Source organism: Erpetoichthys calabaricus, chromosome 17, assembly GCF_900747795.2.
Source record: "Erpetoichthys calabaricus chromosome 17, fErpCal1.3, whole genome shotgun sequence".
In the NCBI taxonomy this organism is placed as follows: domain Eukaryota; kingdom Metazoa; phylum Chordata; class Cladistia; order Polypteriformes; family Polypteridae; genus Erpetoichthys; species Erpetoichthys calabaricus.
The window spans coordinates 43,714,995-43,731,910 of NC_041410.2; the positions used below are offsets into that span (position 1 = coordinate 43,714,995).

Below are 16,916 nucleotides of genomic sequence, written 5' to 3' on the forward strand. Positions count from 1 at the left end.
TTAGAGCTACACTGGCGGTGTCGTGCAAAGGCAACTCATTTACACCTCTGCCACAAAACAGTAGCTGCTATTCAATATTTGGAACATAGCTAATGGTTGTGGCCCAGGGGTGCGGAAATCCAACGCCCGACTTGTCTGACACGGGTAAATTGACCGTTGGACAAGCGTGTTTTTCTGGAGAAAAATATATGTGCTGTGCAGGGCACATTTTACCACTACTTTCACATTTTAAACATTTGGGTATGTACTTTGTGCAGAAACAGTCTACTTAGGCATGTTCTTCATGTCTCAAATTGGTCTTCAATATTGTTTACAAAATGACGGCTGATTTTTCAAAGGGGAAGCACTCTTACGGTCTTACATAAGTATTTTACCCTAATACGTACACGCTTGGAGATGCGGTCATTTTTTTCATGCCGACATTACGATGTAATCTGATGATTTTTCATTGTAATCAATAACTTTTATATATTACCAGTAACGGCGTACTGCACGATAACATGCAGTGAATAAATACACTTGACTTGAGCATTCCTAGTTTTCATCCTCTTTCTCTGTACATTTAGCATTCGTTTGCTCAGAGGTTGATGCGCTTGCTGCTTCCTGAGCAGCTCTTCTTTTCTCCACCGTAGCGGCCCGCTGCTTCTCTTCTTTCGTTGGCATCTTCCATCCATCCATTATCCAACCCGCTGAATCCGAACACAGGGTCACGGGGGTCTGCTGGAGCCAATCTCAGCTAACGCAGGGCACAAGGCTGTTGGCATCTTTTCACGTTAAAACTGATTAAGTTAGTTTTTGTGTTGCAATTACTCAGTACGTTTTTTTTAATTTTTCACTTAAACTGGCACTTAAGTCTTCAATCTGCCTCAAGAATGATTAGCAATGGTGGTGGGAATGAGAACGGCTCCCATACGCATGCGCCGCCCTGCTGCGCACTGCCGAGAGTTGATTCAAGAATAAAATAAAATAAAAATAAAGAGTAATACAAATCATCACCCCGAAAGCCGATAGTATACGTCACGTAGTATACTGTATGTGTACCAAATTTCAAGTCAAAAGGTGAAATGGTTTGCGAGCTACAGGTGATTTAAAATCCTGGACAGACAAATGAACAGCCACGGTAGCGTATTATAGAAGAAGATTGATAAAATTCATTGTTTCTACATAAAAATGCAGTCATTTTACTTACAATACAATTGTTTTCACCACATAACAAAGCTTGTTAGGCAGTTAATCTTTCCTGAAATTTGCGATTTCGTGTAGGCTATGATATATTGAGGAGTTAAGAAATTTATTGCGTGACAACATCAATTTTGATGAGCTGTCAATAGATCGTTTTTGATTAGCGAATATTTCACATAAAACAAGTTGATTTCGTGCTGTCAGTTTATTAAAAATAAAGAAGAAAACATTCTGTTTCCAAAGGTTATGAAATATCTATAAAAATCTTCACTGTAATTGTAGTATGTGAAACAGAACTAGTGTAGCTATAATGAAGGCATTGTTTATTAGTGAGTTAAAATGACAAGGGAATCTTTTATAAAATGTTCTAGAGCAAGATGGCAAAATACTACTCCCTGAAAGGACTTTTTTCAGTTTTAAAATGGAAGGCAGTTTTGGTATCAATAAAAGAGATCAGAAAAAATAAACTATTTTTCACTTTTGTTATTTGTTTATGAACAAGTGAATTTAACTGGCGGACAAGTGAATTTTCTAAGTTTACTTGTCCGTGGACAAGTAGAAAAAAATTTGATTTCCACACCCCTGTGGCCGGTTTTGGCTTTCGAATGTTTTCAAATTAAAAGCTGTGTTATAGCAAAACACCTGCTTAATAAATTAGTGTTACACAAGATATTACTGTATATATAAAAAATATATTTATGTAAAAAAAGAAGAGAGGTGGTTTAGCCACAAACATGTTATATTCAAACTGGTACAAGTTGCAAACAAAAATTACTTTACCAAGTCTTAGTACATTTCAAACATTCTTCATTTCATTTCACATACAGTATGTGGCTCATACATTTAGAACAGTCCTTTAATTTTTTAAAGTCTGTTGGAATGAATCATGCTAGCTGCTTCCTCTGTAGAGGTATTAATCGTTACTTTCATTCTAGCCGGGAACAAAAGACAATATTTGACTTCAGTTCTTACATAGACACTGTTTAATGAGAATATCGTGAGTACAGGTATCCATCGACTTGTGTATAAGTTACGTTCTGCACTGGGTCTAAGGTAAATATGGACATATATCAATAATTATAGGGAAGAGGTCAATATGCTTTAAAGTATAAGATGCAATAATATCACACTCATGTTTTTTTCATAATTGTTGTTATATAGTGGGAACAGCCAAAGTCAAGTGTAGAAATATTCATTGCTTTGTCACTTTCATATTGTTTAGTAACTTTTAAGTTTGTGTAGCAGCTCGACCTGTGGCAGGTGTGACTCTCTACAGGGGGAAGCCGTGTGGTGTGAAAACTCTTGCTCAAACTCTTGACAGTGATCGCAGTTGAAAACGAAGAGGATGAGCTGGGGGTTGATACCCCGCAATAAGCAGCTATTTAATGGTTCTTGAAAGAACTGTTTATTGTCTCATCAAGAAAGAACCCTGATCAGCTGTTAACCTCGAGAAATGCTGCTCATCCTCTTTGCATTGAAGGGGGATCATTGTCCTTAAAAGTCTTCACACTTCCTTCTTTTCTTTGCTGATGTTCTGCACTGTTCATTGCACCTAATTTTAAGCTTGAGGTCTTTAACACTAGAATTACCAGAGCCTACGAGAAAACTCGTAAATCCGGTTTACACCTCTCAGTCAGCGTCTTTTGTCTTGTAAATGTGCCGATTTAAGACAAGCAGCAAGCAGCCTGCTATTCCACCCTCCACCGTCGCAGAATGTTCACTAAGTTGTCCCAGCTCATGCCTTGTTTAATTATCTGGGAGTGAACTGCTGGAGGCCCCCCCCGCCTCTCCTGATCTGACTCTAAGTAACAGCACCAGCGTAAATTCACACCCGATCTAATGCTGTTCGTTTTCAAATAATAATGCATTATTGCGATGATGTTTTCTGATTGGTACTATTCAGGTCATAAAATTATTTCTTCAAAATATCATATATACCTATGTCTGTGTTTTTTTTTTTTTTTGTTTGTTTGTTTTGGACATCATACACCATAAGGTGCATACTAATTCTGCCTGAGCAGGAACACTCAATAAAACTGAATTCACCAGCATTTGTGTGACAGCTTTTATTCCTCCAGATCAGAGAATGTCCTGTTCCATTGCCTCAAAACACTACTCACATCTACAGTTATTCCCAGTTTCAAATAAAAACTAAAACAGCGTCAGATCCCTAGGGCAGTAGTATGTATCGTGATTGTGAGTGAGAGAATGAAAGTGAAAAAGAAAACGGTAACCTTTACAAGTATAGTACTATAAATGTACATGGTCTGTTACAGACGCAAATCAAATGCATGTGTGTATTGTATAATGTTTAACAGTAAGAGCAGCTCACTACTGAAAACAGCAAATATAGGAGGCAGTGGGGATTGAACTGGTGGCCTCTTGATTACAAGTCAACAAATCTTACTGCTACGCCACGGAAGCTGTTGTTCCGTCCTTGAACCTTTTGTGAAAGTGTTTATTTGACCTTTGGACTTCAGGCTTCACACATTCTGTGGTTTATGCCTACATTTTGTAACATTTATTACTAAAATATGAAAAAGTTTCTGTTTTAACAATGTGTTTACACAGATTACTGTAGAAATGGAACACACATGAAATGCATGTGTTCCATATAACAATCTATTATTTCCACTCTAAAAGTCCAGCAGTTCACTACCAGATAATCAAACAAGGCATGAGCTGGGAGAACTTAATGAACGTTCTATGACGGTGGGGGATGGAATAGCCAGCTGCTTGTCTTAATCGGCACATTTACAGGACAAAAGACGCTGACGGAGAGATGCGAACGGATTTAAGGTGGATCGGATTTACGAGTTTCTCGTAGGCTCTAGTAATTCTAGTGTTAAGGGCCATGATGCACTTGCCTTTCTGAAAATACAGGAGCTATGAAATATGAAATAGAAGCAGGAGACATGAGTGAACAAGACTGGATGCAAGGAGCTGGTGCCCATTACTCTATGAGACTGGTAGAAAAATATTATACAGTACAGTGTTCTTTTTTTCTCAGTAAATACATTACACATTAACAATAATGAGTACATATTTATATATTTAACATATCTGTCTATCATAGTTGTTAATACATATCTGTATTAAATGTGTACTGTATTGATTTTGTTTGGAACAAACATGGTGCATTAGGTCAGAAATAAGATAAGACACCAGCTATGGACCAAAAACATGCGTGCAACTGGCCATTACTAGATAAGACTTATGTCAATGGATACTTGTACTGCTACTGGATATTTAATACTGATTTCTGTGGCACTACTGTTTTCAGGGCATTTCCTTTTTATTGATGGAAGAAGATAGTGCAAAGCATCTGCACAGATTTATGTGAAACAAAAAAAACATAATGCCTGCTGCGCTGATGCCACGACTTTCAACAATGGAATGAGCCAGTTTCATGCTGTTGCTTTGTGGCATGGCCAATGTGTGCAGCAAGAGTGAAACTCTGTGAGCTCATTGATCTATATGTTATTACTCATTGCTAGTTTGTGGCTGTTTGTTGTGTTTTGATTGTGGTATTCATTCTTTCCGAGTCTTGTTGTTTGAGGCACGGTAGCGCAGTGGTTAGCACTGCTGCTTCATATCACATATCTGGCCACAATAATCGCTACAGCATAGTTTACAGATTTTTCTGTAGCCCCAGGGACACTTCAAAGACCATTGCACCATTATAATCCATTCAAAATTAGTTCAATTAAATACATTTAAAGAAAACAAAAGCAACATTTTATTTATATTGCACCTTCCAGTATATAGTGCAATTCAGTGTTCTTTACAAATTTTAGAAGGTAGAGACACAAAAAAACAATAATAAAATAAACTAAATACACTTGTGGTCAGATGGGCAGTGGGAAGAGAAAAAAATTCCAGTAGAGAAAAACCACTGCAATCAAAAGCCTTCCCAGGCCAAATTTGGGCAGCGTATCTCATATCTAATATGTAATATACAAAAAATAATAATAAAAGAGAGAGTCAGTGCAGATGTTAGTAGGGACATGATCTCAGTGTTGTTTTTACTTCCATCAACCTGATGCTGAAAAGAAAAAGCAAAATACAATCCAATTAGTCACACATTTAACAAAAAGCCAGATAAAAAGTAAAACTTAAGATGTAATTTAAACGACTCTACCATGCCGCCCTAACATATATCTAAAGATAGATAATTCTGTAATTTTGAAGTATACATACTAAAAGCGTTCTCACAACTTTTCTTAAGTTTTACTTTCAGAATAGCAAGCAAAGCAGAATTTAATCATCTTAGGTTATGATTGGGAATGTAAGAAGACAAGATATTTGAAGATGTAAGATTCAAAGAAGGTTTAAAATAACTGAATATAATTCTAAATGTATTCTCAGTATTAATTTCACAAGGTTAATTTAGTTAAGGAGTAATGATTTGATTTTAATGGCTGATTTGGAGGCAAAAGAGTAACATCTTTATTACCATATTAGGTTAGGTTAGGCAGACTTTGTTGTTCCAGAGGGAAATTTGTTAGCAACAGGAAAGTACAAAACCAGAAGACATTGTTACAGAGTTCCAACAGATCAACAAAAACACAACAACTGACCACCAATGTTATTGAATAAACACACACTTAAGATTAGTACAAAGAGGAATAATTGCTTTCAGCAGTACACAAAATAATAATGCAGAATTTAACATTTAGTAGCATCCCTACAAATAACAGAATTTAAAATGCGTATAGCTCTAGGAATAAAAGAGTTCTTACATCTGTTGCTTTTACCTTTGGAAACCTAAATCTGTAGCCTGATGGCAACAGCTGGAATTTAGAGCAAAGAGGATTGATACTGTCTCACAGTTTTGAGTTGGCTTTCTTTCTGTTTGCAGTACATTTCAGTGACAGAGGTCTGTTGTGAACCAATAATTTTACTGCAAATTTGTTGTTAAGATGGTTTATATTGTTATTGCTGAGATTACTTAGCCAACAGATAAAAGCAAATGTAACAATGGATTCAATAAAGGACTTGTTAAAAAAAAGTGTCATTATGGTTTGTCCACTTTAAATATTTAAGTTTCCTAAGAGAGAATAATCGTGACTGCCCTTTTTTACAGATCTGCTCTGTGTTAAGATCAATGTTTAGTTTGTTGTGAATAATTGTTCCCAGATAATTGTATTGCTCTTCCATCTCCACTGTCTCCCCATTAATTAAAGTTGAGACAGTGGGTGGTGGCGAGCACCTGAAATTTACAATCATATCGTGTGCCTTAGAAATATTATGTTGTAAATTATAGTGATCACACCATTGTCTTGTACCTGTAAATTTCAGGATATGTATTTCCTTGTGTAAACTTGTGCAGTCATTTGTACATGATCCAATGATAGAGATACATGATATTATATATGCATCTGGTGGACCTGAATTTCAGTCTGTTAAATAAATAGTAATTCTTGTCTATGATCTGCCATGCTGGGGCATGTGCACTCTAAAAATGAGTATTGTATCTCAAATTTAGAGATCTTCTGCCATTTGGACAGAGCTGGAATCATATATTGCTTATATAATTCTTCATACATGCTCAGGATCATTTTCAGAGCCAGTGTAAATACAGTGAAAATAATAAATTCATCATAGGGTGGAGTAAAATAAAATTGAACTGATACACATGATGATGGCTATATAGTTGGAGAGGGAAACAGTTGAAATGGAAGTTCTGAAGAAGCAAGTAATTAAAAAATAAGTGTTGCTCAAATCTATATTGGGAATGAAAAAAACAAAAAGAAGAATGTTCATAGTGAAGGGGGGTATAAGAATATGATAATAATCAACCTAATTAAGGAAATTAATATGCAGAGTGAATGAGTGCGTTTTGGGATTTGATAAGAAAATGAAATGGTAAGATTGTCTAATATAAATGCCTTTTTTATGCAAAACTTAATAAATCAACTAACTAACAAGTATTTTGATGTATACAGGATGGAGCTGCGTTGTGTTATTGCTGTAATTCGTCATGGAGATCGGACACCAAAACAGAAAATGAAGATGGAAGTTAAAAATCCCATGTAAGTTGTTTTTTTTTTTTTTTTTTTTAATTATTACAGCTGCAATATATGCAATTTTCTATTTGTTGTTTATGCTGTTGTATTGAGTAGTGCTAAACAATATTTATATTTTACACTGAAGTGGATTTTTGACAATACAGTTATTTAGTGGCTTCCTAATTTGTGTATTTTTAAAAATATGTTTGTTAGGTCATTTGTTCAGCAGTGGATAGTCAAAACATGGTTTGTGAACGTTTTCTCTTAGGTTAGTGACACAACACCCAATCAAACAATTGTGTATAATTTTCAAGGAGAGATCTCTACATGTCAAGAAAAGAACTTTGTACAGAAAAGACTTACAGGTGATGAGCTTAGGGAAAATTTAAGTTTATTAGTAATAACAGATAGATAGATAGATAGATACTTTATTAATCCCGATGGGAAATTCACATTCTTCAGCAGCAGCATACTGATACAATAAATAATATTAAATTAAAGAATGATAATAATCCAGGTGAAAAAAAAAAAAACAGACAATAACTATGTATAATGTTAAATATTAACGTTTACCCCCCCTGGTGGAATTAAAGAGTCGCATAGTTTGGGGGAGGAACGATCTCCTCAATCTGTCTGTGGAGCAGGACAGTGACAGCAGTCTGTCGCTGAAGCTGCTCTTCTGTCTGGAGATGACATTATTTAGTGGATGCAGTGGATTCTCCATAATTGATAGGAGCCTGCTGAGCGCCCTTCGCTCTGCCACAGATGTTAAACTGTCCAGCTCCATGCCAACAATAGAGCCTGCCTTCCTCACCAGTTTGTCCAGGCGTGAGGCGTCTTTCCTCTTAATGCTGCCTCCCCAGCACACCACTGCGTAGAAGAGGGCGCTCGCCACAACTGTTTGATAGAACATCTGCAGCATCTTATTGCAGATGTTGAAGGAAGCCAGCCTTCTAAGGAAGTATAACCGGCTTTGTCCTTTCTTGCACAGCGCATCAGTATTGGCAGTCCAGTCTAATTTATCATCCAGCTGCACTCCCAGATATTTATAGGTCTGCACCATCTGCACACAGTCACCTTTGATGATCACTGGGTCTATGAGGGGTCTGGGCCTCCTAAAATCCACCACCAGCTCCTTGGTTTTGCTGGTGTTCAGGTGTAGGTGGTTTGAGTCGCACCATTTAACAAAGTCATTGATTAGGTCCCTATACTCCTCCTCCAGCCCATTCCTGATACAGCCCACGATAGCAGTGTCATCAGCGAACTTTTGCACATGGCAGGACTCCGAGTTGTATTGGAAGTCCGATGTATATAGGCTGAACAGGACCGGAGAAAGTACAGTCCCTTGTGGCGCTCCTGTGTTGCTGACCACAATGTCAGACGTGCAGTTCCCAAGACGCACATACTGAGGTCTGTCTTTAAGATAGTCCACGATCCATGCCACTAGGTATGAATCTAATCCCATCTCTGTCAGCTTGTCCCTAAGGAGCAGAGGTTGGATTGTGTTGAAGGCGCTAGAGAAGTCTAGAAACATAATTCTTACAGCACCACTGCCTCTGTCCAAGTGAGAGAGGGATCGGTGTAGCATATAGATGATGGCATCTCCGCTCCCACCTTCTCCTGATATGCAAACTGCAGAGGGTCAAGGGCGTGTTGAACCTGTGGCCTAAGGTGGTGAAGCAGCAGCCTCTCCATGGTCTTCATCACATGTGATGTCAGAGCAACAGGCCGAAAGTCATTCAGCTCACTAGGACGTGATACCTTTGGGACTGGGGTGATACAAGATGTTTTCCAAAGCCTCGGGACTCTCCCCTGTTCCAGGCTCAGGTTGAAGATGCGCTGTAGAGGACCCCCCATCTCCGATGCACAGACCTTCAGCAGTCGTGGCGATACTCCATCTGGACCCGCTGCTTTGCTGGCACGAAGTCTCCTCAGCTCTCTGCTCACTTGCGCTGTTGTTATTATGGGTGGGGATGTTTTTCCTATGCTGGTATCAGCAGAAGGATGTGTGGAGGGTGCAGTACTCCGAGGTGAGAGTGAGAGTGGGTTAGGGTGGTCAAACCTGTTAAAAAAGTTGTTCATTTGGTTTGCTGTCTTCACGTCTCTCTCAATGGTGGTACCCCGCTTCGAGCTGCAGCCAGTGATGATCTTCATCCCATCCCACACTTCCTTCATGCTGTTATTCTGCAACTTCTGCTCCAGCTTTCTCCTGTACTGCTCCTTCGCCGCTTTATTTATTAGTTTATTAGTAATAACAGAAACATCTTGAAATTGCCTACCTACAGCAAAAGGTTTTCAGAATTTTTAATTACATCAAAGGAGGATTACATTGTGAGAAAAGTTCTTTATAGCTGAAACCTTCTGTGTATAGAAGAAAATGGTTCATAAAACAGTTATCTCAACTTCCAAAGTTGCAACATAGACAAAACGTAGTTTATTAATATTTAAGTAGATTGAGTTTAGATATTGGCATACAGTATTCTGCGGTGTCTGAGTACTGTGCAAAAATGCAATGTATTGGATGTCTTATTTATGACAGCTTTGACCCTCCATATAAGACTCACAGTGCAGTTTTATAAAAAATACTTTTAAGTGCTTATTCAAGTTTAACTGCCACCACCTTTCTTGTTATATAAACTGGCATGTTTGTTTGCTTAAGGTAATACATATCATCCTAGAAGTTACTACGTGGTTTATTTTGCAATAATTATAAGCTGGCCTCAGCTGGCAGGAATACATGAATACGCATACATAGAAAATGGGGTGATAACTTGACTGCTGATACTTTTTTATTTTATAGTGTATTTATTGATTTTTTTGAAAAAAATACCAGTGCATTGTGTCATTTATGCAAAGTTTATTTTTATGTTTTACTCCCAGTCATTACTGTTTAATTCACGAAGTGTTAAATGACAGAACGCGGAGTAAAGAGAAAGATCTGCAACCAAGGTACTCTCTGGGGATTGTCAAAGGAAACCTGTGCTTACTGTAATTCATTAACAGATTTAGTAGGCAATTTTAATTGATCTTCGTTGATTTATTTTCAACATAGCTAGTGGGCATGAGACAATACACTTATAACAAAGTACAATTCATGCTGCGATTCAGGCTTCACAATGCAATATTCTCACCGTATGAAATCTTCATAAAAGAAATGTATTGTTTGCTTAGTTTTACTTATTAGGCATCCATTAATCAACACAATCCAAAATAAATTGAAATCATATAGTTCAGTGGTAGTCAACCTGGTCCCTACCGCCCACTAGTGGGCGTTCCAGCTTTCATGGTGGGCGGTAGCGGAGCAACCAAACGGCGCTGCGATTACATACTAATCAACTAATTTAACTATAGAAAGTTGTTTTATAAAGATTTATTCTGCCAAACTTAGCGAAAATCGGACATAAAGTACTTGGTAAGTAATTATTATTATATGCTTTAACTTGCTGTAACTCTGCTTTATAAATTTTATAAAGTAAAGTTACTTCCCTACTTTATACATCACCATTACTGTGGAACCGGTGGGCGGTTAGAAAATTTTACTACTAACAGAGATACAAAAGTGGGCAGTAGGTATAAAAAGGTTGACTACCCCTGATAGAGTTGGTTTTAAATAGAGAAAAAAAATCTTAAATATCCTTACATAAACTGAACTGGAAAGGCACATACCAAATGACAGATAAGCCCAGCAACAGCCATGTTTATTTAACAATGAAACATCATACTCTGTAAAGTAGCACCTTATGCCTCATACAATAGCAGACACCAAGTGTTAGCTAGGCACAGATGTTCTTGCTCTAGTCATTTGCCACTGTCTTGTGTTGTGTCTTCCCGTAATCCACTGAAGACCAATAATATTCTGCAAGGACGTTTTTTATCCTATGCTCAGAGATTCACATCTTGTATTCTTAAACCTTCCTTGGTTTATATGGTGTATTGCAAATAATCCAGGGTTTATGGAAAGCAGAGCTCAGTTTACCCTTGTGACAGGTCACGGTCAATTGTGTATCCAGCCCTGCCCATCTAAGTAATCTGCTGACTATTAGAATATTAGTATAAAACATTGTCTTGTAGTAACATAATACTTATTGCATGTTGATTAACATATGCAAGTAAAACCTTTCACTGTACTCTGTACATGTTTATGGGATCATTATTGTCACAACAACATTTATTTATATAGTACATTTTCGTTCAATTGATGTAGCTTGAAATGCTTTACAAGATGAAATAAGAAAAGTTTATAAAAAAAAAAAATTAAGATTAGGCAATACTAAATAACAAAGAATAAAGTAAGGTCAGATGGTCAAGAGGACCGAAAACAAAAAAAAAAAAAAAAGCAAAATTTTCAGGGGTTAGGGTTACTAAGGTCATGAGACCACCCACCCCCCACTGGGCATTCTACCTAACGTAAATGATCTAAATCAGTCCTCATGGTTTTCATGCTTCATGTGAAAGAATTTGATAATGGTGGTCATAACGACATCTGGCCTTCAATCCATCAATGTATGGACTGCATGGTGTCTTAATCAAGTGGTGTGCCACCACAGAAAAGATGGAGAAAGAACAGCGGAGAAAGTAGGGATTAGTACAGATTGCGGCGATATGATAAAAATGAAAATTCATTGTAAACACAGTATATCAGCGTTACACCAAAATGTGGCTATGAGAAAGCCATGTTTAAATAATGGGTTTTTAGCAGTTTTTAGATAGATACTTTATTAATCCCAAGGGGAAATTCACATACTCCAGCAGCAGCATACTGATACAAAAAAACATCGTTTGGCCTCGACTCTCTTCCCACTCCAGTAACTTCGTCTGTCTTTAATCTCGGAATCAAAATGGATTCGTTCCTGAAAATGGATGCTCAAGTCAACAGCACAGTAAAATCCTGTTTTTTCCAGCTCAGGCGTATCGCTAAACTCAAGCCTATTCTGTCTAACCATCTCCTGGAATCAGTAATCCATGCATTTATTACGTCCCGGCTTGATTACTCTAATTCCTGCCTTTATGGTATCAGCAAAGCCACTCTTTCTAGACTACAACTGGTTCAAAATGCGGCTGCAAGGCTTCTAACAGGGAGTGGCAGAGGCCAACATATTACTACAATTTTAAAAACCTTACCATTGGCTGCCGGTTAGATTCAGAATCGATTTTAAGATACTCCTCCTAACTTATAAGGCATTAAATGGTCTAGCCCCCGCCTATTTGAGTGTTTTGCTCCATCGGTACAATCCCCCTCGCGTTCTTAGATCCGCAGATCAGCTGCTTCTAACCGTTCCCAAGGCACGTTTCAAAGCTCGTGGTGAAAGGGCTTTCTCCGTCGGTGCACCCAGGCTCTGGAACTCCCTACCCTTAGTGGTTAGGCAAGCCACTTCAGTTGCCACATTCAAATTACGCTTAAAAACATACTTCTTCACATTGGCTTTTAATTCTTAACTTGTTTCATTTTCTACTTGTTTTTCGCTATTTTCTCTATTTTATTGGGTCCTCTGACCTGTTTTTAGTTTCTTAGTTCAAATTCTCTCTTAATGTTTGCTTTTAATATTTTGTTTCAAGTCCTGTTTGTTTTAACTGTACAGCGCTTTGGTCGGTTGTAATGCTGTGTTTTTAAGCGCTCAACAAATAAATATGGTATGGTATGGTAAATTAAAGAGTAATAAAAATGTAGGTAAAAACAGACAATACCTTTTGAATAATGTTAACATTTACCCCCCCGGGTGGAATTGAAGAGTCGCATAGTTTGGGGGAGGAACGATCTCCTCATTCTGTCAGTGGAGCAGGACAGTGACAGCAGTCTGTCGCTGAAGCTGCTCTTCTGTCTGGAGATGACACTGTTTATTGGATGCAGTGGATTCTCCATAATTGATAGGAGCCTGCTGAGCACCCGTCGTTCTGCCATGGATGTCAAACTGTCCGGCTCCATGCCTACAATAGAGCCTGCCTTCCTCACCAGTTTATCCAGGCGTGAGGCGTCCTTCTTCTTTACGCTGCCTCCCCAGCACACCACTGCGTAGAAGAGGGCATTCACCACAACCGTCTGATAGAACATCTGCAGCATCTTATTGCAGATGTTGAAGGACGCCAGTCTTCTAAGGAAGTATAGCCGGCTCTGTCCTCTCTTGCACAGAGAATCAGTATTGGCAGTCCAGTCCAATTTATCATCCAGCTGCACTTCCAGGTATTTATAGGTCTGTACCCTCTGCACACAGTCACCTCTGATGATCACGGGGTCCAGGAGGGGCCTGGGCCTCCTAAAATCCACCACCAGCTCCTTGGTTTTGCTGGTGTTCAGGTGTAAGTGGTTTGAGTTGCACCATTTAACAAAGTCCTTGATGAGGTTCCTATACTCCTCCTCCTGCCCACTCCTGATGCAGCCCACGATAGCAGTGTCGTCAGTGAACTTTTGCACATTGCAGGACTCCGAGTTATATTGGAAGTCCGATGTATATAGGCTGAACAGGACCGGAGAAAGTACAGTCCCCTGCGGCGCTCCTGTGTTGCTGACTACAATGTCAGACCTGCAGTTCCCGAGACGCACATACTGAGGTCTGTTTGTAAGATAGTCCACGATCCATGCCACTAGGTATGAATCTACTCCCATCTCTGTCAGCTTGTCCCTAAGGAGCAGAGGTTGGATGGTGTTGAAGGCGCTAGAGAAGTCCAGAAACATAATTCTTACAGCACCACTGCCTCTGTTCAAGTGCATTTATAGTTCTTGGGATGAAACTTGGAAAAAGATGATCTGCTGTGCACCCCTTAACGGGAGCAGCTGAAAGAAGAAGATGATGCAGTGAGAGTAACGATGCTAAAGCAGTTATGGTATTTGGAATACTATGGCTATTCCCTGGACCATTATATTGCTGCAGGTTAATACAATCAGATGCATTACACTAATAAACAATATGCAGTTAGTTTCAGTGTATTTATAAAGCTGCGTCAGGAATATGGATGTAAGAAAGAAAGGGTGACCACACAGGAACAGTAGCACTGCTTTGACGCTTGGTGCCGCCAGTAGGCAAAACCGAGCGGAGAAATTGCATACGCCAGGGTATGAGATACCGTGGAAATGTGCGTGGCTTTACGCCAAGTTTAGGTTTTATACATCGCGATTTGAGCGTGGAAACGTTCGTACGCAACATTTCTGTGCATACGCACCATTTATACATGAGGCCCCAGGTGTTAGAAAGGTATCTTTGTTGACTATGACAAATATAGCCCAGTCTACATAGTCTACTATCCAGATACTGGCAGGGTCCTAAAGCACTGACTAGTGAAATTTATTGAGAAGAGTAAAATAGAGCAGAGCACACAGACCGGCCAGGTACAGATTGATGACAGTGATGATGACCTGAGGAGGGGTAACGCTCGGCAGATTAGTAGAATTATTAGTAGTTCTGACATAACTGATGAAAAGCCAGTACAAGTTCATGGAAATCAAACTGGAGCAGGTAACCAAGACAATTCACAAACCATTCCTAGTACACACTATCCCAGCAAAGAGCATATGAAGTCACTGTACTTTGATGATTATGTATTGAAGTGGAGAACACCGACTGAACAATAGTTAATATTGATTATTGTTATAGGATTATGAGTAATCCTCAGTAAACTGTCACAGTACTTGTCCAAACCTTATCCCCAATAATGGGAAACAGCAAAACATGTGTTATGCTATTTGAAAGCAACTGGTGACTATGCTATCCATATTACTAACCAAGAATGGTAAACCGGATGGCATGGACGCAGGTACACAGCGATAGGACCATGAGATGTACTGCGCAGGCGCGTACAGCGCGTGTCTCATAAACCGCAAGCGAAGTCGTATCCACCGCGAACGAAGGAGTCACAGCCCAAAAACGAAAGAGCTCAACTGACGTGAATGAGAAATGAAGCAACAACGCGCCCATAGCTAACGACTAACGACACAGCCGCACAAAAAAGAAGATTCTGCGCTGTAGCCCAGATTCAAATGGAAGAGGCTACGGCAGCCCCACAGGTCCACAATGATAGTACGGAAGGCGCAGGCGTCACCGTCATATTGTGAGTGGCACTACTACGGAAGACGCAGGCGTCACCGCCATATTGTGAGTGGCACTACTGCAGAGTGAAGTTAGGAATAATGTGCTGCTTGGGATTGTACAAACCGCTGAACGCTTTACACCGAATTCAAACATGATACAGCTCAACGATACAAACACGAGCCCACCTGGATAAGATCAATGAACGCAGGTGCCTACAACGCGCGTCTGAAACTGCGGAAGCAAAGCAGGCACGGGTTCGAAACGAACGAGCTCGACTGACGGATATACAAACACGAGCCCGTCCAAGACGAACGAGCTCGACTAATGTATTTCAGGATACCCAATGCCGGGGGTAGGCGAGCGAAGCGAGCAGGGGGCAGAGCCCCCCTTGTTTGTTACAGAAAGTGTGAAAATCAATTAAGAATACAGGCCTATAGTTTTTTAGTTTTTAAGCACAAATATAATTAATTAAACCATAGAATGCACAGCGTAATAGTAAACTAAATGTAAAAACATTGAATAACACTGAGAAAACCTTGAACAACAGAGAAAACTAACACTGCAATAGTTCGTGCTATAGAGCCACCAACCGCTGGCTGAAAGCACTTTTTTTAATGAGTTTTAAGCACAGGGAAAAAAATGAACATTCGAAAAAATCCATAATTTAATAAACCACCAAGAAAAGTAACATTGCAACAATGCATGCTACAAACCGATCGCTGTAAACAGCAGTGAAAACAAAATCAAGCCCAGTGCATTCTTTAACTACCTTCCTACCTATGCTATGCATCCAACCCCTCTCTCTCGTGCTGCCTGTGTGTGTGCGTGCGTCTGTCTCTCTCTTGCGCTGCCTGTGTGTGTGTGTGTGTTTGTCGCGCTCTCTCTCTTGCTCGCTGCACAGGGAGAGACTGAACATGTACAAACTGAAAGGGAAACTGGCTTGTTCGTATACCGAGTGTGTGGTCGTGAAACCGAGGCAAAAGTTTGGCGAACTTTTTGGTCGTAAACCGATTTGTACGTGTACCGAGACGTTCGTGAACCGAGGTTCCACTGTATGTGTCTCTTCCAGCGGTTAGATGGAATAGATGGCGAAATTCACTATGAATCAGTGGAAATTTATGAGGATAACCATGGTGCTACCAAAGAATCCTGTAAGTGGACAGAGGTATAAACATGTGGACATTAGATACCACTTTATCACAGCAATGTTAAATGATAGAAAAATTACTCTGAAGTACTGTCCAACAGAAGAAATGGTTGCTGACATTATGACAAAACTTGTAACAAAGGTGAAGTTGCAAAAGGATTTATATTTGGCATGTAAATTGAGAAGTCTGTTTTGTTTTTATGGAAAGTCTGGAAGACTTGTCAGGAATGCATAGCAATGTGAGAGCAAGTGGGGATGTTAACATATGACTGTAAAATGCTCTCAATTGCAAGATATGTTCCCTTTTTTAATACTCAAGTGATTTTGATGCACGGTGGTGCGCTTGTGTATATAAACTGTGTGTTTATAATAAAAGGAGACTGTAAGAGCGGTGTGGTCCCTGGTCGAGAAGTTTCAGAGAGTGTGGAGTTATTTTTACTCTGTCAGTATATTACCTTGCCAGAACTCCTCTCAAAGCACCCTGTCATATTGTCCAGGTCCACAAAGACACAATGCAACTCCTTCTGGCCTTCTCTATATGTGCATTTCCCCTTG

The 16,916-nt window shown here is 39.3% G+C and overlaps 2 protein-coding genes across 9 annotated transcripts in view; both read left to right on the forward strand.

The window, feature by feature from the left end:
- The window catches only part of LOC114667240 (EGF-like repeat and discoidin I-like domain-containing protein 3), a 742,682-nt gene that overhangs the window by 677,171 nt on the left and 48,595 nt on the right, over nt 1-16,916 (forward strand). The window lies entirely within an intron of this gene.
- Nucleotides 1-16,916, forward strand: part of LOC114668041 (inositol hexakisphosphate and diphosphoinositol-pentakisphosphate kinase 2-like) — a 300,171-nt gene that overhangs the window by 115,304 nt on the left and 167,951 nt on the right. For all 8 annotated transcript variants that reach the window (XM_051920820.1, XM_028823642.2, XM_028823634.2 and 5 more), the window contains exon 11: nt 7,131-7,217. In XM_051920820.1, the coding sequence (XP_051776780.1) occupies nt 7,131-7,217 (87 nt within the window). The remainder of the gene's footprint in view (nt 1-7,130; nt 7,218-16,916) is intronic.